General features: G+C 35.4%; 1 protein-coding gene and 1 long non-coding RNA gene across 3 annotated transcripts in view; both read left to right on the forward strand.

Moving 5' to 3' along the window:
- The window catches only part of LOC117333580 (coronin-1A-like), a 41,429-nt gene extending 16,057 nt beyond the window's left edge, over positions 1-25,372 (forward strand). Inside the window, exons 5-12 of one of the 2 annotated variants that reach the window (XM_033892934.1) lie at positions 1,478-1,594; positions 5,815-5,913; positions 8,439-8,584; positions 9,785-9,845; positions 10,654-10,755; positions 14,465-14,773; positions 16,435-16,584; positions 21,077-21,202. In XM_033892934.1, coding sequence (XP_033748825.1) covers positions 1,478-1,594; positions 5,815-5,913; positions 8,439-8,584; positions 9,785-9,845; positions 10,654-10,755; positions 14,465-14,773; positions 16,435-16,581 — 981 coding nt within the window. In that variant the 3' untranslated portion in view covers positions 16,582-16,584; positions 21,077-21,202. Of the gene's footprint in view, positions 1-1,477; positions 1,595-5,814; positions 5,914-8,438; positions 8,585-9,784; positions 9,846-10,653; positions 10,756-14,464; positions 14,774-16,434; positions 16,585-21,076 lie in introns of both variants that reach the window. The other variant, XM_033892935.1, reaches the window with a different exon arrangement.
- Positions 1,607-5,574, forward strand: LOC117333581. Its single transcript, XR_004533937.1, has 3 exons — positions 1,607-2,073; positions 3,323-3,642; positions 3,723-5,574. It is a non-coding gene; the product is annotated as an uncharacterized LOC117333581 (long non-coding RNA).
- Positions 25,373-26,001: the final 629 nt, after the last annotated feature.

Genomic DNA, 26,001 nt, shown 5'->3' on the forward strand with positions numbered 1-26,001 from the left:
ACATGTAATATTACTGCAAATTACATACATAAAAAAATGATGCTGCCAGTGAGCTTGGAAAACAACATGGCCAACAGGCAGCCATCTTGGATTTTGACAATTGAAGTTTGTTATCGCTATTTCTCAGAAAGTACTGAAGGTATCTTTCTCAAATTCATATGTAGGTTCCCCTTGGTCTGTAGTTATGCATATTGCATTTTGGGACCGATTGGAAAACAACATGACTGACAGGCAGCCATCTTGGATTTTGACAATTAAAGTTTGTTATCGTTGATTCTCAGAAAGTACTGAAGAGATCTTTCTCAAATTTCATATGTAGGTTCCCCTTGGTCTGTAGTTATGAATGTTTTATTTACGGACCAGTCGGAAAACAACATGGTCGACAGGCAGCCATCTTGGAATTTGACAATTGAAGTTTGTTATCGCTAATTCTCAGAAAGTACTGAAGTGATCTTTCTGAAATTTCATATGTAGGTTCCCCTTGGTCCCTTGTTATGTATAGTGCATTTTGGGAGCAATCGGATAACAACATGGCCGACAGGCAGCCATCTTGGATTTTGACAATTGAAGTTTGTTATCGCTATTTCTCAGAAAGAACTGAAGGGATCTTTCTCAAATTTGATATATAGGTTGCCCTTGGTCCCTAGTTGTGCATATTTCATTTTGGGACCAGTCGGTTAACAACATGGCCGACAGGCAGCCATCTTGGATTTTGACAATTGAAGTTTGTTATCGCTATTTCTCAGAAAGATCTGAATGGATCTTTCTCAAATTTGATATATAGATTGCCCTTGGTCACAGTTATGTATATTTCATTTTGGGAACAGTCAGATAACAACATGGCCAACAGACAGCCATCTTGGATTTTGACAGCTGAAGTTTGTTATTGCTATTTGACAGAAGGTACTGAAGGGATCTTTCTCAAATTTGAAAAGCATTGTCGACAGACGGCCATTATCGCTAAATCTCAAATTTTATGAATGAGTTTCCCTTGTTTGAAAAGTACTAGAGGGATGTTTCTCAATTTACACAGATTAGTAAGAGGAAGGGAAAAATAGAGAAAAGATCAATCTGACATGGAACCTATAAAGATCATTCAATGGTGGGCGCCAAGATCCCTCTGGGATCTCTTGTTGTTTTGTTGTTGGAGGTTCTTTGGTATTTTCTAAAATCATTATGGCAGCACCTGTCAAAAATAAAATGTTTTATAGTTTTGGCAACAATAGCTTGAAACTAGAATGCTAGACCATGAACTATTGTCATGTTTGATTTTCACCTCGTGACCTTGTGGAGAATAATGATTTCTGAGATGAAGAACAAATTAAAATATAAGTGAAATATATTGATATTGGGTGCTTTAGTTTATTGATATTAGCAATATCTGTGACAGCCCTTGGGAGCATCAGGAAATCTGTCACAGATTGCTTCAAGCTTTTCTTTTACGTGTATTACAGTAAATATGGTTTGATGTTTACAGGAAAACAAACCTCATGAAAGCAGCAAACCAGCACAAGCTGTGTTCCTAAAAGATGGTAGAATCTTCTCAACTGGGTTTTCTCGTATGAGTGAGCGGCAGTATGCTGTGTGGGATAAGGTATGGATTCATATGTATATATAAATTACTGATTTAGTTCCTGCTCTAGTATTGCCTGTTGGGTTTCTTCTGCATAATACAGTACAAGTTCACTATCAGAGCAGTCCCTCACTGTATGAGTTGATCCCTCACTGTACAAGTTAATCCCTCACTGTACGGGTTAATCCCTCACTGTACGAGTTAATCCCTCACTGTACGAGTTAATCCCTCACTGTACGAGTTAATCCCTCACTGTACAGGTTAATACCTCACTGTACGAGTTAATCCATCACTGTACGAGTTAATCCCTCACTGTACGAGTTAATCCCTCGCTGTACGAGTTAATCCCTCACTATATGAGTTAATCCCTCACTGTACGAGTTGATCCTTCACTGTACGAGTTAATCCCTCACTGTATGAGTTAATCCCTCACTGTATGAGTTAATCCCTCACTGTACAGGTTAATCCCTCACTGTACGAGTTAATCCCTCACTGTACGAGTTAATCCACAGGGCTCGAACTTAAAGGTAACCCGATAGTCTGAGACTAGTAGATTTTCTACCCGGGCTAGTGGTTTGAAATTCCGGTAGCCCGACTGACTAGTGGAAATCTTGTATAACTTTATTTGATAAAAATGTCGGGCTAGTAAAAATCACAGTGTCACATGCCCGACAATATTTCAATGAACAACTCACATACCTTTGTGTATTATTTATTCGTATGTTCGCTGAAAAACGATCCTCCACTTTCCGTTTTCACTCGACATGTTTGCCGTGTGTATACATTATTAAACGTCCGAGAGTTCCGAAAGCATAACGATCATAATAAAGTCCGAGGATTCCGATGTTGAGCACATGGTAAGTCTTGGTCATGTTCGCGTTTGTATCGAAAGAATTATTAATGGTTCATTCAGGTTCGTTTTTGACAACTCGATTTTTGACACATGGTAAAAGCGTTCGTAGTAACTGAATATGGACCGCTACATTCAACGTCTTAGGAAACGGAAAGTGGGTGATCGTAATTCTGATGATAATGAGGATGTGAAAGCAATAAAAAAGAGTAAAAAAATCACAAACGTGAACGGAAGTTCATTGAACAGCGGCAACAAGAATGTCCGTGGGTCGAAATAGACACCACAGGACAGTCCATGGTATGCAAGGCTTATCCAGAGATAAGTGATCGTAAGGGTGCCTTTGTTAAGGTTTGTTTTAATATGAGAATAGACACACTAATTGTTCATGCATTGACAGTTCAATGTCTGACAAACGTGGTCAAAAGTTAAATCCAACTGTACAAAAGAGAGTCATGATCAATGCATTATTTGAGTGTGTTCTGTTGCAAAGCATATGGTCGACCATATTCTGCCGTTTCTCCAAATTCCAAAACTTATTTATTGATTTTATTAATTTAAGTTATGATGTTATCAATATTACAGTTAAGTTTATATCCTGATTATTATCACAACAGATTAGTTAAGTATTTACTGCTGATCTGTTACACATGCATATACATGTACAATATCATGAGAAACATGATAATAAATATGTCACAATTTAACATAGATATTCATTGTTATATTTCCAATATTTTTTGGGCTAGCAACTTTCAATTTTACTAGCCCGACTGAGCTAGTGAAATTTACATTTGGACTAGTAAAATTTTGAATGGCTAGTCCGACTGACTAGTGGTTTTGAAAATAAAGTTCTAGCCCTGATCCATCACTGTATGAGTTAATCCCTCACTGTACAGGTTAATCCCTCACTGTACGAGTTAATCCCTCACTGTATGAGTTAATCCCTCACTTTATGAGTTAATCCCTTACTGTATGAGTTAATCCTTCACTGTACGAGTTAATCCCTCGCTGTACGAGTTAATCCCTCACTGTATGAGTTAATCCCTCACTGTACGAGTTAATCCCTCACTGTACGAGTTAATCCCTCACTGTATGAGTTAATCCCTCACTGTACAGGTTAATCCCTCACTGTATGAGTTAATCCCTCACTGTATGAGTTAATCCCTCACTGTATGAGTTAATCCCTCACTGTACGAGTTAATCCCTCACTGTACGAGTTGATCCCTCACTGTACAGGTTAATCCCTCACTGTATGAGTTAATCCCTCACTGTATGAGTTAATCCCTCACTGTACAGGTTAATCCCTCACTGTATGAGTTGATCCCTCACTGTATGAGTTAATCCCTCACTGTACGAGTTAATCCCTCACTGTATGAGTTAATCCCTCACTGTATGAGTTAATCCCTCACTGTATGAGTTAATCCCTCACTGTACGAGTTAATCCCTCACTGTACAGGTTAATCCCTCACTGTATGAGTTGATCCCTCACTGTACAAGTTAATCACTCACTATACGAGTTAATCCCTCACTGTACGAGTTAATCCCTCACTGTACGAGTTAATCCCTCACTGTATGAGTTGATCCCTCACTGTACAGGTTAATCCCTCACTGTATGAGTTAATCCCTCACTGTACGAGTTAATCCCTAACTGTTCGAGTTAATCCCTCACTTTACGAGTTAATCCATCACTGTATGAGTTAATCCTTCACTGTATGAGTTAATCCTTCACTGTATGAGTTAATCCCTTACTGTACGAGTTAATCCCTCACTGTACGAGTTAATCCCTTACTGTACGAGTTAATCCCTCACTGTACGAGTTGATCCCTCACTGTACGAGTTGATCCCTCACTGTACGAGTTAATCCCTCACTATATGAGTTAATCCCTCACTATATGAGTTAATCCCTCACTGTACGAGTTAATCCCTCACTGTACGAGTTAATCCCTCACTGTATGAGTTAATCCATCATTGTATGAGTTAAGTTCTCACAGATGACCTGTATTGTCTTGATGTGTGAAGCGTTAATGAATGTATTTTTAGAATCAAATGTCCATGCACAGTTAAATGTACCATTCATAATTCAGACATGATCAGCAATGTCGGCACCATATATAGTACATCAGAAAAGTAAAAATGTTAACTTGGATTTGACAATTATCATATAAACCCTAGTTTTGATGTTTCCTGGAAAACATTTTGTCATAAAGTCCACTTCATCAGATAGCCAACAAAAGGCAAGTTTTAAATGTTTTAAATTGTACAGCCCGCGGGTAATACATAGGAAATGATGGTAATTTGATGGTAACATATTCACTGTTTGTACAGAGCAAGGGCAATCTAATCAAAACGTTAAAATGGATTTTATCATATTTTGTCCAATAGTCAAAGCTTGATTTTGCTGTGGCATTAAGACTCAAGTCTGCTTGTTTCCTTCTGAAACTAATGTACTTTAAAGGTATGCTAATTAATTTGTCACTATAAAGATATGCTAATTAAGTTGTCACTATAAAGGTATGCTAATTAAGTTGTCACTACTGTGAAGGATTGTTTGTTTGTTTGCTGGGTTAATCATTTTAAAACAGGGTATCCTTGTAGTAGTTAGTGACTACCTCAATGAGCAACATACAGGAAGCTCTTTGCATGCCCTTTAGAGCAGTGAGAGTAAAGTGTTGTGCCCAAAAACGCAACCACAAGTACAGCACAGACCGACTCCTTTCCTGAGAAAACAGACTGACACGGGTGGGGAGCTTCGAACCATTCACCTCGGATCTTCACCTGAGGTTACGTGGCCAGCGCTCGAACTGACTGAGCTATCATGGCCCCTACTGTGAAGGAGATGATATATAAGACATTATGATATCACTAATAGTTTATGTTTTCGAACAAGTTATGGAATTCTTCTAGATAATCATCCAGTTCCCATATTTCTCTTACCTTGGACAGGGATATCCACAATTTTACTGATGTGAGATTTTCTTATCTTAACCTAGCTATAGGTTGAGACTAGCTACACATGCTCTTTGCACATTCTCAATAATTGCATTTTGTCACAGCAACAATACAATGATGTCACTCTGACAATTTAATCTGACATGTCATGTCAACATTTCCTTGCAATGATGTAACATCCACAGTACATACATAGGAGGGTATACATGGTAAGAAAAAAATAATCATTCATCCCTATGGAAGTGAGACAGGGAGTCTCAACCCTTTGGGTAAGATACTTAAGCTGCCAAACACCTGGCAAGCCTCGTGTTTTGAAAACTTAAGAATTTTCCCCCTCTGGTTGAGATTCCCCTGTCTCACTCCCTAGGGGATGGAAGATTCTAAAAAAACTACATCTCTTTTCAGTTAAATTTATTTTGTAAAATTACCTTTTTTCCAGAATTTAAAAAAAATGAGTATGGAGGAAATTGACAATAATAACGGCGTGCTGTTCCCTCATTATGATCCAGATTTAAACATAATGTTTCTCGCCGCTAAGGTAAGTACACATGACAACTTTCCAAGGCCTCAATTAAGGAAAGTGCCTGAAACAATGAAGTAAAACTGATGTACATGTCTATAAATACAGTTACTACATATTTAATAAATTTTGTTGTCTGTACTTCATCTCTACTTGTATTTTTCCCTCTTTTGAAACAGCTGTACATGTATATTGTAGGTGAGATTTGGGGAAGATGTAGTGTACATCTTCATCTTTTTGTCCCAAATCATTTTTGTATTGTATCGGGTACATTATCATTCATGTATATTTTCTATTTATCTATTTATCTAACCATTTAACAGCAAAATTGAAAAAAAAAATTTGATTAATTTATGTCATTCCTGCAAAGTCAAATTTCAAACCTATACTGTATGCTTAGTACAGGAGACCACGTTGGGTATTATTACAAGGTTATAAACATTGTGATGGTTTACAGGGAGACAGTATTGATATTATTACAAGGTTATAAACATTGTGATGGTTTACAGGGAGACAGTATTGATATTATTACAAGGGTATAAACATTGTGATGGTTTACAGGGAGACAGTATTGATATTATTACAAGGTTATAAACATTGTGATGGTTTACAGGGAGACAGTATTGATATTATTACAAGGTTATAAACATTGTGATGGTTTACAGGGAGACAGTATTGATATTATTACAAGGCTATAAACATTGTGATGGTTTACAGGGAGACAGTATTGATATTATTACAAGGCTATAAACATTGTGATGGTTTACAGGGATACAGTATTGATATTATTACAAGGCTATAAACATTGTGATGGTTTACAGGGAGACAGTATTGATATTATTACAAGGCTATAAACATTGTGATGGTTTACAGGGAGACAGTATTGATATTATTACAAGGTATAAACATTGTGATGGTTTACAGGGAGACAGTATTGATATTATTACAAGGTATAAACATTGTGATGGTTTACAGGGAGACAGTATTGATATTATTACAGTTATAAACATTGTGATGGTTTACAGGGAGACAGTATTGATATTATTACAAGGCTATAAACATTGTGATGGTTTACAGGGAGACAGTATTGATATTATTACAAGGTATAAACATTGTGATGGTTTACAGGGAGACAGGGAGACAGTATTGATATTATTACAAGGTATGAACATTGTGATGGTTTACAGGGAGACAGTATTAGATATTATAACAAGGTTATAAACATTGTGATGGTTTACAGGGAGACAGTATTGATATTATTACAAGGCTATAAACATTGTGATGGTTTACAGGGAGACAGTATTGATATTATTACAAGGGTATAAACATTGTGATGGTTTACAGGGAGACAGTATTGATATTATTACAAGGTTATAAACATTGTGATGGTTTACAGGGAGACAGTATTGATATTATTACAAGGTTATAAACATTGTGATGGTTTACAAGGAGACAGTATTGATATTATTACAAGGTTATAAACATTGTGATGGTTTACAGGGAGACAGTATTGATATTATTACAAGGTATAAACATTGTGATGGTTTACAGGGAGACAGTATTGATATTATTACAAGGTTATAAACATTGTGATGGTTTACAGGGAGACAGTATTGATATTATTACAAGGTTATAAACATTGTGATAGTTTACAGGGAGACAGTATTGATATTATTACAAGGTATAAACATTGTGATGGTTTACAGGGAGACAGGGAGACAGTATTGATATTATTACAAGGTATGAACATTGTGATGGTTTACAGGGAGACAGTATTAGATATTATAACAAGGTTATAAACATTGTGATGGTTTACAGGGAGACAGTATTGATATTATTACAAGGCTATAAACATTGTGATGGTTTACAGGGAGACAGTATTGATATTATTACAAGGCTATAAACATCATGATGGTTTACAGGGAGACAGTATTGATATTATTACAAGGCTATAAACATTGTGATGGTTTACAGGGAGACAGTATTGATATTATTACAAGGTATAACATTGTGATGGTTTACAGGGAGACAGTATTGATATTATTACAAGGCTATAAACATCATGATGGTTTACAGGGAGACAGTATTGATATTATTACAAGGCTATAAACATTGTGATGGTTTACAGGGAGACAGTATTGATATTATTACAAGGTTATAAACATTGTGATGGTTTACAGGGAGACAGTATTGATATTATTACAAGGCTATAAACATCATGATGGTTTACAGGGAGACAGTATTGATATTATTACAAGGTTATAAACATTGTGATGGTTTACAGGGAGACAGTATTGATATTATTACAAGGTTATAAACATTGTGATGGTTTACAGGGAGACAGTATTGATATTATTACAAGGTATAAACATTGTGATGGTTTACAGGGAGACAGTATTGATATTATTACAAGGTATAAACATTGTGATGGTTTACAGGGAGACAGTATTGATATTATTATAAGGTTATAAACATTGTGATGGTTTACAGGGAGACAGTATTGATATTAGTATATGTAATAATAACATGGTTTATCGTTACAGGGAGACAGTATTGTACGGTATTACGAGATCACAGATGAGGCTCCGTATGCCCACTACTTGAATCTGTATCAGTCAAAAGATGCCCAGAGAGGGTTTGCCTACCAGTGCAAGCGTGGTGTAGACATGAAAGCATGCGAGATTACAAAGTAGGTTAACTTATGACTGTATTATGGTTTATATAGGAGGAATAAAGAAGGTCAGAGAAAAAAAAGGAATGAGAAAGGAATTAAGGATGTTATTATTTGGCTGATCAATACTGTATACCTGGTCATTTTCGCCCCAGGTTATTTTCGCCCTTGAGCAACACAAAACATATTCGCCCCGTTTTAAATTCGCCCTAAATGGTTTTCAAGAAATATCCTTTTTCTCGTTTGTAAAATCGAAAAATTCCGTTCGTAATCCTCTATACACTCGGAACACTCGGGACTTATCAAGTTACCCAATTGTCTTACTAGCATGAGATGTGAAATGTAATCAAGTGTCAAATAAAGAATGTTTACCTGTGCTCAGATTTTCTTTTAGTCCCTATTGATTCAAGTAGTCATGAGTACATGTATGCATGGGTGGTTTTAAGCAAACACGATCAATTGTAAGTTCACCGCGCCGTGACTAATGACTAACCAGTGTTTTCTTTTGTTCACATGTACATGAATGGAAGCCACAATTAAGCGACGGTGAACACATAAAATAAGTCGTGTCCATGACAGGAATTTGATGCCACTCTGTATTTCAATTTTATCATGACCCGGACTATATGATTTTTAAAAAATGGCTGAATTTTAAAAATAACTTAGTATCGTTTTTTAATTGAAAATGCTAAGCCTAGTACGTAATTTTACAGTTGAAAAGTAAGAGGATATGTTTGTGTTCTGACTACACTTGGCCAATTAATTTTTACTGTGGTTTATTAATCCTTCAATTCAGCTTGAATTTTCGCCTTCACCTTAAATTCGCCCTATAGCTATCTTTAAAGGGCGGAAATCGCGAAAATTAAATGGGGGCGAAAATTACCAGGTATACAGTAGATCAATGAACACCTATATCACAGACAATAAAACAGCATTACGCTTCATTTAATATTTTACTTTTAGTCAGCCAACATTTCACTCTGTGTCTGGTAGTGTATCATAAAGATGGAGTCCTGTACGGCAGTAATTATTGTTAGTGTGAAGTGTAAAATGAAGAAATATTGATTTTGTTTTGACATACATTTTCCTTGTGAATTTTACATATTATATATAAATGTAAATATTTTACAAAATATACCTGATTTACAAGACAGGAAAAAGTCCTGACATAGTCAGTTTGCAAGTGTAAATTTCCATAACCAATCCTTTGTTTTCCAGAATGTATAAAATACACAATAGCGGCTTATGTGAAGTGATTCCGTTCACGGTGCCTCGAAAGGTGAGAACATATTTAGCTAGACTTGTGTATCTGTATCCTAGGGATTGTTAGTGATATTAATGGCACATTATTGTATTTGTTGTCTTTTTTTTTATTATTATTTATGTAAAAAAAAAAGTACTTTGTGGCCTCTTTGAAACTTTTAACCTTGACATGAAATAAAAATTACAGGTTTGCATAGTAGATATGCTGTCATTGTTTGAAGAGTGAAATGCGAATTTGGCTCACCACAAAGAGACAAACACAGGGATACCACAGCCTCCCAAAACACACAGTAATACACACCTTGCACACAGGGGAGGCCATGTTTTAATGACCATATATACTAATTGATAGGATGTTAATCAATGTAAACCCCAAACCAAAATGGAAACACCACAATCTCTCTTTGACCCTTGGCCTTAGATACTGAAATACTTGACCCTTGCCTGAGTTATTGGAATAAAGGTTTTTAGAAAATCATGACCATCATGACAAAATGGTAGTGGCATATCAAAGTGTCTCCACAAGTTCTATAATGAAATGTTTGTTATAAAAACATGTTTTGTATGGCATCATACACACAGAGATTACTCTCAAAAGTCAAATCTAGATGGATATAATCTTATTGACCAATCTTTATTCACCATTTGATGGCCCTAATAACCTCCTTTGTATTTGATAGGCTGTTCGGAATATTTGATAGGCTGTTCGGAGTATAATTTATTTATCAGGCTGTTCGGAGTATAATTAATCAGGCTGTTCGGAGTATAATTAATTTATCAGGCTGTTCAAAGTATAATTAACTTGTGGTGATTGTTGGTTACAGTCAGAGCTATTCCAAGATGACCTGTACCCAGACACGTCCAAGGACCAGGCAGCTCTTACTGCAGAGGAATGGTTCAATGGCAAGGATGCCTGTCCCCTGATGGTAAACTTTGTCATACTGTTATGTTATCCTCATTCTCAGGACTGTATAGGTACATTGTAGATCACACGACGATAAGGCCAAAAAAAAGAATAGCTGTGTTTCTACTAACGTGCCCAAAAAATTAGGGCAGTTAGCTAGGTCGGAAATACTTTTTATTAAGTCACCTGAGACAAAGTCTAAAGTCTCAAGTGACCTATTCTAATCCCCTTTTGTCCATCGTCGTCCGTCGTGCGTCCGTAAACAATTTACATTTTCGACTTTTTCTCCAAAACCCCTAAACCAAATTCAATGAAATTTGGCAGGAAGCTTCTATGGCTAAAGGTCAACCAAAATTGTGAATTATATGGTCCCCAACCCTAAGGGGCCTGAGGGGCGGGGCTTAAAAGGTTCAAATTGACTAAAACTTCAAAAATCTTCTTCTCTACTCTCAGATATAGTGGAATCAAACACTCTTCATAGATAGAAGGGTCTTAAGGTGCTTTACCAAAATTGTGAATTTCCTGACCCTGGGGTCTCAGGTTTGCCCCTGGGGAGGGGGTAAACTTTACTATAGTTTATATAGGGAAATCACATTTTTGACTATAATTTGTTGGATTTCTATTGGAATTCATTATAACTTGGTTAACATTATCAGCTTGTGATGGCAGTTTGATGGTTTACACCTGTTGGCCCTGACTGACCCCCAGGGGCTGATGGGTGGGGCTAAAAAGGGTCAAATTGACTGAAATTTCAAAAATCTTCTTCTCTAATCTCAGATATGATGGAATCAAATACTCTTCATAGATTGAAGGGTCTTAAGGTGCTTTACCAAAATTGTGAATTTCCTGACCCTGGGGTCTCACATTTGCCCCTGTGGAGGGGGTAAAATTTACTATAGTTTATATATAGGGAAATCTCATTTTTGACTATTATTTGTTTGATTTCTATTGGAATTAATTCTAATTTGGTTAACATTATCAGCTTTGGATGGTAGTTTGATGGTATGCACATGTTGGCCCTGACTGACCCCCAGGGGCTGATGGGCAGGGCTAAAAAGGGTCAAATAGACTGAAATTTCAAAGATTTTCTTCTCAAGACCCACTTTAGACAGAATCAAATACCCTTCATAGGTGGAAGGGTGTTATAATGCTTTACTAATGTAATGAACTTCATGACCCTGGGGTCACAAGTTTGCCCCTGGGGAGGGGGTAGATTTTACTATAGTTTATATAGGGAAATCACATTTTTGACTATTATTTGTTTGATTTCTATCGGAATTCATTCTAACTTTGTTAACATTATCAGCATTGGATGACAGCTTATAATTAATGGTATAAACCTGTTGGCCCTGACTGACCCCTAGGGGCTGATGGGTGGGTTCAAAAAGGGTCAATTAAATTAACTGAAATATTTCAAATCTCAGGTGACCGTTAAGGCCCATGGGCCTCTTGTTTGATTTTACTTTCTTTTCCTAGTATCTTAACTTTGATTAATAAAACACTGGAATATGATGTTATATATGCATAATGTAACATGTAAATGTACATTTTTAGGTCACCTGAGACAAAGTCTCAAGTGACCTATTCTAATCCCCTTTTGTCCGTCGTCGTGCGTCGTGCGTCCGTAAACAATTTACATTTTCGACTTCTTCTCCAAAACCCCTAAACCAAATTCAATGAAATTTGGTAGGAAGCTTCTATGGCTAAAGGTCAACCAAAATTGTAAATTATATGGTCCCCACCCCCCAGGGGCCTGAGGGGCGGGTCTAAAAAGGGTCAAATTGACTAAAACTTCAAAAATCTTCTTCTCTACTCTCAGATATGGTGGAATCAAACACTCTTCATAGATGGAAGGGTCTTAAGGTACTTTACCAAAATTGTGAATTTCATGACCCAGGGGTCTCGTGTTAGCCCCTGGGGAGGGGGTAAACTTTACTATAGTTTATATAGAGAAATCACATTTTTGACTATAATTTGTTGGATTTCTATTGGAATTCATTCTAACTTGGTTAACATTATCAGCATGGGAAAACAGATTGATGGTATGCACATGTTGGCCTTGACTGACCCCCAGGGGCTGATGGGCGGGGCTAAAAATGGTCAAATTGACTAAAACTTCAAAGATCTTCTTTTCTACTCTCAGATATGGTGGAATCAAACATTCTTCATAGGTGGAAGGGTCTTAAGGTGCTTTACCGAAATTGTGAATTTCGTGACCCAGGGGTTTCACATTTGCCCCTGGGGAGGGGGTAAACTTTACTATAGTTTATATAGGGAAATCACATTTTTGACTATAATTTATTGGATTTCTATTGGAATTCATTCTAACTTGGTTAACATTATCAGCATGGGATGACAGTTTGATGGTATACATATGTTGGCCTGACTGACCCCCAGGGGCTGATTGGTGGGGCTAAAAATGGTCAAATTGACTGAAGATTCAAAAATCTTCTCCTCTACTCTCAGATATGGTGGAATCGAACACTCTTCATAGACTGAAGGGTCTTAAGGTGCTTTACCAAAATTGTAAATTTCATGACCCAGGGGTCTCACGTTTGCCCCTGGGGAGGGGGTAAACTTCACAATAGTTTATATAGGGAAATCACATATTTGACTATTGTTTGTTTGATTTCTATTGGAATTAATTCTAACTTGGTTAACAGTATCAGCTTGTGATTGCAGTTTGATGGTATACACATGTTGGCACTGACTGACCCCCAGGGGCTGATGGGTGGGGCTAAAAGGGTCAAATTGACTAAAACTTCAAAAATCTTCTTCTCTACTCTCAGATATGGTGGAATCAAACACTCTTCATAGATGGAAGAGTCTTAAGGTGCTTTGCCAAAATTGTGAATTTCCTGACCCTGGGGTCTCGCATTCGCCCTGGGGAGGGGGTAAACTTTACTATAGTTTATACAGGGAAATCTCATTTTTGACTATTATTTGTTTGATTTCTATTTGAATTCATTCTAATTTGGTTAGCATTTTCAGCTTGGGATCATGGATGGCAGTTTAATGGTATGCACATGTTGGCCCTGACTGACCCCCAGGGGCTGATGGGCGGGGCTAAAAAGGGTCAAATTGACTGAAATTTAAAAATCTTCTTTTCAAAACCCAATTAAGATTGAATCAAATACTCTTCATAGGTGGAAGGGTCTTATGGTGCTTTACTAATGTTATGAATTTCATGACCCTGGGGTCACAAGTTTGCCCCTGGGGAGGGGGTAAATTTTACTATAGTTTATACATATAGGGAAATCACATTTTTGACAATTATTTGTTTGATTTCTATTGGAATTCATTCTAACTTTGTTAACGTTATCAGCATTGGATGACAGCTTAATGGTATACACCTGTTGGCCCTGACTGACCCCTAGGGGCTGATGGGTAGGCTCAAAAGGGTCAATTAGATTAACTGAAATACTTCAAATCTCAGGTGACCGTTAAGGCCCATGGGCCTCTTGTTTAGGCCTACTATCATAATGGCATCAGTTTGTGATGTCAATCTGATCTACGTCAGCTCAAACAACAGGTTTGTCTCGGTCACTAATTAAGTTGAGTGTGATTTTCAGGAATCTATCAGTAAATAAACTAGACATAAACACCTTTTAAATTTAATAAAAAATACAACAATATTTTGAAATAGTTTTTGAAAAATAAATTCAATTATAGTTTTTGAAATGTAAATTCAACCTTTTTTTAGTTATTTATTTCTAGCATTGAATTTACAGGTTTCTTTGAAAGAAAAGTTTCAGGCAATGGAAGGAACTGTCCAGACTACTGCCAAGCCTATACGTAAGGCTAATATCTTGGACAACTTGAATTCAATAACGCCACAAAAGGCCCCACCCGTGAAGGCAGCAGAGCGTCCAGCCCCTGCAGCAGCCCCTGCTCCAGCTCCAGCTCCCGCGCCTGAACCAACTCCAGCTCCTGCCCCTGTGAAAACCCCTCCTGTATCAACCAGTGCTGCTCCACCACCCAAACAAGAAACAAAGCCTGCTGTCAGTGATAATGCAGCACCTGCAGCTTCCCTTCCTGCTGTAAGTATATAACAAAGTTTACACAGGTATTTAACATCCCTAGGTCTGTGGTATAAAAAGGGATGAGTTAGAAACATATATTTACTTTATATTTTGACCTTTTCTTTGATAGTCATTTCCACATCCCCGACTGAGTGACTCGTTAATTAGTGTGACCTGCAGATAATGTCAGAATAATGTGTAAACAGCTACCACATTCCACTTCTGACGCTTTTGTGGGATGGAATTAATTGTTGATGACAGTGCATTACCTGAACTGTTCCTATTGTGATGACACTAAACCCAATATTAACATACAAAGATATATCTGATAAGTCACATCATATAAAAAAAATTATTCAAAAGTTTTTCTAACATATTGCATGAGAACATAAAATAGAAATTAAGAAAGAAAATCATTACGGGACTAACTTAAAGACGAGGCATTACGAGACTAACTTAAAGACGAGCCATTACTAGACTAACTTAAAGACGAGACATTACTAGACTAACTTTAAGACGAGGCATTACGAGACTAACTTAAAGACGAGACATTACGAGACTAACTTTAAGACGAGGCATTACGAGACTAAGGCATTACGAGACTAACTTAAAGACGAGACGTTACGAGACTAACTTAAAGACGAGACATTACGGGACTAACTTAAAGATGAGGCATTACGAGACTAACTTTAAGACGAGGCATTACGAGACTAACTTAAAGATGAGACATTACGAGACTAACTTAAAGACGAGACATTACGAGACTAACTTTAAGACAAGACATTACGAGACTAATATTACACCAAGACATTATGGGACTAATGTTGACATGTATAATACATATATGTCACTTGATTATATTTTAGTTAAAAGCCACATCTTAGTATCTATAGTTATAAAACTGTAATGTACTGGAGGAATGGAGCTTATCTCCATGGCAGCGTTTCTCCAGTGCAGATCTATGATAACCAATACCTGCAGGTTACCTGTATAATGTACATTGCATGTCTACTGTATTAACCTACCAAATGATTACATTGTTATAACACTGTCATTACCAAACAATTAACACAAATTGCTTTTGAAGTCGTTTTATACTTGTCATTACGATGCTTGATACTCCACATAACATTTACTAAGGCCAAGAGTTACTCAAATTGCTGCTGCAGTCTTCGGTACAGTTGTTCCCTTAACACGAATATTATGTATAGATGTTGGGAGTCGGTCAGTTTGTGACAACATTTGGTTCATTAGTATTGTGTCATTGGTGAAGCCTTTTTTTTTTTACAGATGTATTGATTGTACTACATGTAGATAAGAATGGAATATTTTATTTAATCGCAATTTTTATTAACTTGAGTGGGATACACTGAAGTAAATAGTTAAAGATTGAATTTACCTAACAGAGAAAATTATGGTTTTTATTGTATTTTTGTAGACAGTTAGAATACACAACAAGCTAATATCAGCCTCAGTGAGGTTATCAGTGTGTTCGACACTATTCCTTATTTATGATTAATTGAAGTAAACTCACAAACTGCATGATATGGTACATCAATGTGTTAAGTTCATACAACCACATTCTCCCTGTAATCAACATTATACTCTAATTTCCAGTCCACATTTTAATATTTTCAGACTTCACCTTATTTTTGTTCCTCGTTTTTCTTGTGATCCAGGGTTTTGATCCACAGGCCATGATTGACGATATCAGGAAACTCAAACTTATAGTAAAAGCACATGAAAGGCGAATTAAAACGTTAGAGGAAAGAGTATCACAATACGAGGCTTTGTCATCGGAAGAAGAGAATGGAGAAAAATGCTAAAACGTATATATATATGTATTCCCTGTGTTCTGTTCGTTTAGCTTAATATACTCTTAATATTTAGGTTGGTGTTTTTGCACGTTCCACTAATCCAGCACCTTGTTCTGAGCCAGGTGGCACTTGTCCGGTGTTGGGATATTTGACCTTTACCCTTGTTGCTTTAGATAGAGCCTTTATTTCAGTATTATACTGCAAGTTGGCAGGGCAGAGAACTGTGCTGTATGCTGGTTTATTAGCTCATACACCAGTTAACAAATATTCCATAAACATCTTGCCTTAATGCCTTTATTTTATCTATCCTGGCCCAAAAGGTCAGTGAGCTTATATGCCGTGCTGCAGCATTTGTCGTCCGTCAGCATTTCCTTTAAAATCCCACTAGTCCTGAAGCCTGAATAGATTTTAATTAAATTTGGTCCAGAGCATTATTGGCCAGAAGAGATCCAGTGTGGTATAAAGGAAGGGCGTGGCTGCTCTAGAGCCAGAGGGGCAGGGCACATTAGGGGATGAATAGATTTTGATAAGAATTTGGTCTGTAGTTTGAGCAAAGGAGGTCGATTGTTGAATAAATGGAAGGTATGGCTCCCCTGGGGCCAGAGCGGAGGGGGAAAAATATGGAAAATAAAGGTAAATCATTTAAATCACTAATATTCCTGAAGGACTGAATAGATTTTGATAAAATTTGGTCTGAAGCATTATCAGGCTAAGGAGATTCAATTTTATATAAACAAAGGGTTTGGCTCCCCAGGTGCCAACAGGGTGGGGCCCAATTCGGGAAATAAAGCAAAAGAAAATTGAATCTTTCTTTTTTTCTTCTAATGACAGGATTTGGTCCTTATTTGGTTTGAACCATTAGAAAATAGGAAAATGTTTGTAATTTAACTTAAATGTAAGTTTTTTTCCATGATTACTAAAATATCCAGGTGAGCGAAGCAGGCCTTCTGGGCCTCTGATTTTTAGCTCACATAGCCCTCAGGGACTGGAGGGGCAGGACCCAATGGGAAAATTGAGTTATTTGGTCTGGAGCATTATAATTAAGGCAAAGGAGATCTAATGTTATCTTCAAAAATACCATCAGAATATTAGCATCGGTGTCAAAGTAACCTCTTCTCAGTAAAAATTGAAACTTTCAAAAATTAATGGACTATACTAGTTGTACTAAGATACAATAAAATTTACACAAAGAATTTATCACATGGAATGTGAAGATTTTCTCCCAATATTTAGTTCAAATACATTTCAAACTTTTGAAACCATGGAAGTATTTAAGGATTGGTAAGTGAATCTTTACAGTTGGATAATCATTCTTGCCTTGTTGCACATTACAAACATTTTATTATTAACCACAATTGTGTGTTAGCTTTATAATTCTAGTGAAATTTCTTAAACTAATGGTTTCATATTTTTTTAAATGACACTTGATATAGCAGCATGTTTTTTTTCATATAATATTCCTCGTGACTCAAAGTCTGGAATGAAGCAAATAATTTTCTTACAGATAATTTGTGACCTGTATCAACAGCTTTGATATAGACTAGATGTATGACCTTTATGTATTACAGATTTTAACGGATCTTACTCTAACAGCTGATATCAGATTTCTGTTTTAATAGAGACTAGATGTGTATGACCTTAATGTATCCTGGCTATTATTGATTGTAATCAATTTCATTCTATATCTAACAGTGACAGATTTTTTATGAGATTTTTTATCGCTTTTGAACAATTGATATTGTACAGTTGTATTACCTTTGTTTGCTGTTGTTGATGTTCCAATCGGGTTACTCTACATGTCCTTATAGATCATAAAACCAGTTCATTGTTGTTGTTCCCTGCTATTGCATATTAATATTTAAAAAGATAATAAAATTCAAATAATTGAAACTAATGAAATTTTGCTTCCTAGCAAGAGGAAATGGTTTCCTTTTAAAGCGGTACAGACTGTATTACTTGTAGATAATTGAAGTATGATATAACGGTAGAAGTGGAAAATTATCCCCAAAGATCGGAAAGGCTGCTGTCCATTGGCCATGGTCTCTGTATGCATCACCATTTCTGAACAATAACTAAAATTAGAGTGGATTGCTTCCTCTGCTTTGGGATTTCTTTACAGGTCAGATGTCAAGGTCACCTGCTATAAATAGTAGAAAATTTGTTTCTGTACAATGATTCATGTTCAAGTGGACAAATCCCGCTCAAACACACTGCTTCCTTATCGTAATACTTGTCTGGATGAAAAAGTCCAAAAGTCGACACTACTATTACAGATAGAGAATGGGTCTGCGCGATAACTAAAGCTTCCTGGTGCAAATAAACTCAAATTTTACACAGTGATTTGCCTCCAAACATAGCTGCTTGCTTGGGATTGCATTTTGATGTCAAAGGTTAAGGTCACTAACTATTTATAGAAAATTTGTTTCTGTTTGATAACTTGAGTTCCTTTGGACTGATCATTGTGTTCGGATTACCATTCCTTTACGATAACAAATTAAAGGTTCAAGTGGATAATTAGTCCAACGCAAACTTCACACACTGATTTCTTAAGAATTTGCTCATAATTGTTTTTCAATCAAAATGTCAAATGTCAATATCACCATTACTGAAAGTGACAAAACAGTCCCTGGACAATGAATTAATCATTGGGATTAGATTGTTCGACAGTGAATTAATCATTGGGATTAGATTGTTCGACAGTGAATTAATCATTGGGATTAGTATTGTTCGACAGTGAATTAATCATTGGGATTAGATTGCTCGACAGTGAATTAATCATTGGAATTAGATTGTTCGACAGTGAATTAATCATTGGGATTAGTATTGTTCGACAGTGAATTAATCATTGGGATTAGATTGCTCGACAGTGAATTAATCATTGGGATTAGATTGTTCGACAGTGAATTAATCATTGGGATTAGATTGTTCCACAGTGAATTAATCATTGGGATTAGTATTGTTCGACAGTGAATTAATCATTGGGATTAGTATTGTTCGACAGTGAATTAATCATTGGGATTAGATTGTTCCACAGTGAATTAATCATTGGGATTAGTATTGTTCGACAGTGAATTAATCATTGGGATTAGTATTGTTCGACAGTGAATTAATCATTGGGATTAGATTGTTCGACAGTGAATTAATCATTGGGATTAGATTGTTCGACAGTGAATTAATCACTGGGATTAGATTGTTCAACAGTGAATTAATCACTGGGATTAGATTGTTCGACAGTGAATTAATCATTGGGATTAGTATTGTTGGACAGTGAATTAATCATTGGGATTAGATTGTTCAACAGTGAATTAATCATTGGGATTAGTATTGTTGGACAGTGAATTAATCACTGGGATTAGATTGTTCGACAGTGAATTAATCATTGGGATTAGATTGTTCGACAGTGAATTAATCACTGGGATTAGATTGTTCGACAGTGAATTAATCATTGGGATTAGTATTGTTGGACAGTGAATTAATCACTGGGATTAGATTGCTCGACAGTGAATTAATCATTGGGATTAGATTGTTCGACAGTGAATTAATCACTGGGATTAGATTGTTCGACAGTGAATTAATCATTGGGATTAGTATTGTTCAACAGTGAATTAATCACTGGGATTAGATTGTTCGACAGTGAATTAATCATTGGGATTAGATTGTTCCACGATACTTTGTCTGCATCAACATAGTCACATTAAAGGTTTTTTTTTTTTTTGCTTGACATTAGATACTCTAGCCACGTATAATGATAATTGTAATTAATAATATTTCCTGTTTAGTACTTGTAAATATGTTACATGATCCTTTGTTTTGATTTTTTGTTTTTTAGTAAGTCTTAGAATTGATTTAGTGAAAAGAGATGGATCAATGTCCTTCCTGTTATTGTTTGTTACAGTGCATTTGACATTTGTTATTGTTGAATTTTCCCAATTTGCCATTAATGTCTCCAGCCGAGCGGCTTATGTTGTAGCGTGTGTTTATAGCTAGTGCTGTGGTTGCGGGACATCTTGGTAACTGATGTGTAGTAACTAATTCATAGAAACACCAGCCAGTCAACTAGCACTACTGCACTTTATAGGAACCACAACAGTATCAGCACTATTTATCACAGGCAATAAGTTGTACAGTTAAAATAGTTGAAGATATTTACAAGGACTTAATTTAAATCAAGAGATCAAATAGTTGAAAAAAGTAGTGCTTGCACAGGACTTAATTCTAATCAGAAATAATAACTTAATATGTCTGAAATGACTTGATATTTAAAAAAAAAAAATGAAAATAAAGAAAAAAAGAAATGATACAATCTAAAACCTTGATTATTTATTACAAAATATGGATCTATAGATTTTGTTTATCGTATAAAACAGTTTAGAATTTCTTTTAATAAATTCAACAATGAACTATTATATTTACTCTGATAAACTATAATACTATACAGTGTTTTTTTGTTGGAAAGCCAGTAACTTGGTACAGATTGAGACTTGCTGTCTTGTTTATGTTTCAGGACAATGGGAAATTATTGGGACTGGTAACAGCTCTCCAGGAGAAAGTGGAGGCACAGAATGGTCTTATTAGTGAACTACAGAAGAGAGTCGCAGCTCTGGAGGCGGCAGCTGTTCAGCAAGACGGGGACAATTGATATCTCCATAGTTACTATTGTACATAGACAGCCACTGGTGGCTAAATCATGTATCATACTTTCTGATGCTGCAATAATGACCTATCCGTATTGAGGAAGGACTATGTCCTCTAAAGACAGTTTATCAATGTACAGCAGTGAAAATGACAAAAATATGCAAGGATACAAAACACTGTAAAGCATGTAGAACAAAGTGCTATTCTGTACAGGTGTAACTTATCAAAACTTCTCTCTCTCTAATGTTTTCAACTGAAAAATATGTACATTATATGTAGTAGTAGAAATATTCAACAAGGCAAAACATACCTTTGTAACATAGTGTAGAACTCTCATTGATTTTGTACCATGCTTCTGTTATCACAAATTTTCCATTTGGTAATGAAAGTAGTGATTGTATGATGAAGCAATTGGCAATGGTAGTGAGTAATAAACTAATGATAAAGTGATGAATGGCTGTTCACTGTACAAACTGATGTTTAGTGGAGTGTTGGCCACATCAGTATATATTTTGATTGAGTTAACAGGCGTTACTGAAAATGATACTCGCTATATAAACCTTCTCTTGATAAATGTTCAATTGATGCTTATTATGTGTATTTTACAGCAAATGCTTAGCTTTTGTAGTATATGTTGATTTTCAAAAATTATTTCCTAAATCAGCAGAACAAAAGAATTGTCATTTCAGGAATGTTGGTATTTAGATAATTATATTTTGTATTTTATAGTATATAGCTAAAAACTGTATGCAGATTCCAGCTAAATGCACATAGCTAAAATATATTGATTGAAGCAAGTTGTGATATATACAGATTGTTATATCAGGAGGGACCATTTCAATGTCTATGATGATTATAAAAAAAGAAAGAAATTTAAATGTTTCTGAACTATTGGAAAGTTTCAAGTGTGATTTTATCCCTCCCAGAACACACAATACACTCTGAGAGTTGACCTCTGACCAAGTAGTGTACTATTACCCTGAACTGACCTGGGACCTACACTAGCTAGATACCAGCTCAAGTTCAAACTAACGGTATTCTAACACAATTGTCTTAGAGATCAAACATTCTTCCCTCTAAATTTCACATTTTAATAGATAACAAAAATGAGAATATTTTTACCTTTACTGCTGAAATCCAGATTATTTTTAGATTTTTTTCCCCCTGTTCTATGAGATAAATTTTTTGGATGAATATTAAAATTTGTGCATCTGTGTTATAATATTTGAGTTGCTGTTCTGTTGATATGATACTGTAAAATAAAAAGAATATCTGAACAAAGTTGATCGGTTTACCAAGTCTACAATCATCAGACCTGAAAAGACAAGGAAAAAACAATAGCTGATAATTCTGGTTATATCGGAGAACTATTGATTAGGTAATGTATCTTCCCCTGCCTCCACCAATTCATTGAATATATATTTATGTATATTCCTTTACACAATTTAATGTGCTTAATGTTTTTTGTACATAACAGAATTTTGCTGATTGTATTTTTATGCATTAACTTTCCAGTTTTGTTTTGGAATATTGCCGCTTTTTTTGTTGGCTGTTATGGATTTTTTTTTTTTTTTTTTGTCCGTATTGTGAGAAGTGACAGTTCAGGGATATTACAGAGGTAACTCGTCTTACATGCATAGGAAGGTACTGCATTACTGGTAGTCCAAATACTAGACTTGCGATTCTGGTTTTAATGCTGCGATAATTGATAAACTCTTTTATTAGACACCAAGTTCTAGGTAATGAGGGATTTTGTTGAACCTGAATACTAGGTTATCGAGCTTATTCAGTAGAGATGATATTAGATTTGTTTTAATTTTGTTGTGAACTCGGGATCATCAGATTTTAGAGATAATTTTTGTACACAATGATTGATTGCATTCTGATTAAAACACCCTGTTTGATTTAGGATATTGAAGGGCTACTGTAACAAAAACTACATTGTAGATATCTACTTACCAAACACTAGAGCATTTTAAACTTAACACTCTCTTCAACATTTTTATAATAATTTTTATATATTCTATAAGAATGATATCCTGAAATTTGAATATGGAAAAACTTTATTCCGATATCCTGAAATTCGAATATGAAATTTAACCTTTTTTCCCCGATATCCTGAAATTCGAATATGAAATTGAACCTTTATTAAAATGAATAATTTTCCACTAGCCTACCTAAGCGTTGAATGTTTAATTTCATGTACATATTGCACATAATGTAGATTGGTTTGTAAACATTTTCTCCCACAATCATATATTATTAAAGGGCATGTGACTAGTTTATCAGATGTTATCACAAACAAAAATAGTTACAAACAATATGCTGATTACGTTGAACATTTTTGCTGTGTATATTTCTTTCCATGAGCTAATATGTATATCTGTATATTGTGTAGCTTGTATATTTATCTGCATAAACTTGATTAACATTATATTTTATCATTGTGTACTTTGTAGCTGCTATGTAGTGAAATTTTCACACAAGTACTTGTCTTATTTCAGAATTGTTTCCAGAACTTTTTTATTGTAAAGTTGAATATTTAACTTATTTTTCATAGTAGAGTTAGAAACCTTTATACTATTTAGTGTTTATAAATGTTACTTGTTACAAAAAGTTTGCCGAGATGTAATGATAACAAGGTTATTTACTTTGAATACTGATATTTTGATATAGGATTTGGATTCTAAATTTAAAAAGAAAAAAGGTTTTGTTATTTTTAACATCCAATCATCCTAGCCCAAAATATGATTTTTACACAAAATAAGTAGAAACATTAACATAGTTAGTTTCATTTTATCTTTTTGTTTAATTATAAAATTGTAAAATTGAATCACTGAAGGATAATTCATTTGTCCTGTTATCATTACGTAAAGGATCTTGATTCTGGAATCAGTTGAGATGAGGGGTACTTGTAGCTTCCGGTCTGTACATATAGGCTTACAGCAGCGTCTGTTGATAGAGAGCATTCCACGTACGAACGATTAAACTTGGTGCTGAGAGGATAAGTGAGTTAAGTGCCCTTAATCTCCTAAATACATATTCATTTATTATTGGGCCCTTTTTTTGAGAGATGTGTGCTTGTTTAGTTGGAGGATTTGGGCGGGACATGTGTATTAGCTTGGGTTTTATTGGTAATATCTAGTTAAAAATGAATCCAAATTAAAGCCATCATTTTGGAGAACTCAAAGATATATCTTCATTAAAGTTGTTTTAGTAGAATAGTAAATTATTTGTATCCCCATGTTTTTCCACACTGTTGTAAGCTGTTTTAGCACCAACATTATTTAACATCCAGCAATGTTCCCATATTTGGCTGCTTTGTGTTTATTAGAGACGTCATTTGATCAAACAATTTGTTTGTCCAAAGCATGCAAATTAAGTTGTTTTGTTTACATAGAAATGAATGGATACAAAAGTGGTAATTGTTATTTCAATTCAAGTTTATTTTATGAAATCATCAGGAAAACATGTCATTGTACTAAAACTGCTCATATACCTGTTAATGAAGACACTGCTATTGCACCTGAGCAACTAATATGTAAATATAGATTTTGTTTAAGCGCTGATCATGAGAATAATGCCAAGTGTTGAAAAAGGAATAGTTCAATAACGCTAAGATATGTACAATGTATGTGTTGTTAAGACTACTACGCTGAGACAAAAAACAATCCAGGTGGCACAAACCCTTTTTATACTGCTGCAGCATCAACATGTATTGGGAGGATTTTCTGTCAAGATTTAACATCCTTTTCTCTTTAGAGATATATACACTTGATTTTACCACTAGTTTCCACAAAGATGAAACATTTACAATCTGTATAAAAATATTTACCTTTAAATTTCAAAATATTTACCTTATATCAAACTGATAATTCTTTTGTGTCAGTTAATTTGTTAACACACCTTAATAAGTAAATTATGTATAAGCTTTGGCACTTGTCAGATTTACTCGATATTAAAGATTTAAATATATAACAAATGAGAATTGTTTCCATTTTTTGTGCTGATGACCTGTGCTGCCCTCTTTAGTGGCAAGTTTTCGGGTATTAAATTGTTATATAATTCAATTACAAACATTAATTTGCAGACTGATTATAAATTGTTCAATAAATATATCTCTGTCTTAAGATGCTCTTTCAATATTAAAATACCACCAACTGGATTGATGTCTTTGTTATACTGCTTTAACCACAAGGGAATCAACTGAAATCAAGACAGACTAATGTTTCAACTACAAAATTAAAAACAGACCACGGCGTCGACTACAAAATCAAAAACAGACCACAGCGTCAACTATAAAATTAAAAACAGACTTGCCTCTATTTCCCCCTATCGGGCCTGCCCCTTGGGGTCCAAGTTAATGTTTATGCAAAATCTGTTCCCTTCCACCCAAGGATGTTTCAAACAAAATTTAGGTTCAAATCTATCAATAACCTTATGACTACTAGAGATTTAAAGAAATTACCTCTATTTCCCTTATTGGGGCCCCCTCTCTGGCCCTTCAGGGTCAGAGTCATCATTCATGCAAAACCTGTTCCTTGGCCCAAGGATGTTTTTCCAACTTTGGTTCAAATCCATTCATAGCTATATGAATGGGAGTCAGTCACCATTCATGCAAACTCTGATCTCCTTCCCCCAAGAATGTTTCTGACCAACCAACCATATGATTAGTAGCGATTTAAAGAAATTACTTTTATTTCCCATATTAGGCCTCGCCCCTCTGGCTCCTTGGGGGTCAGCATCGTCATTAATGCAAAATCTGTTCCCCTTCCCCCAAGGATCTTTCTGACC

Source organism: Pecten maximus, chromosome 8, assembly GCF_902652985.1.
Source record: "Pecten maximus chromosome 8, xPecMax1.1, whole genome shotgun sequence".
In the NCBI taxonomy this organism is placed as follows: Eukaryota; Metazoa; Mollusca; class Bivalvia; order Pectinida; family Pectinidae; genus Pecten; species Pecten maximus.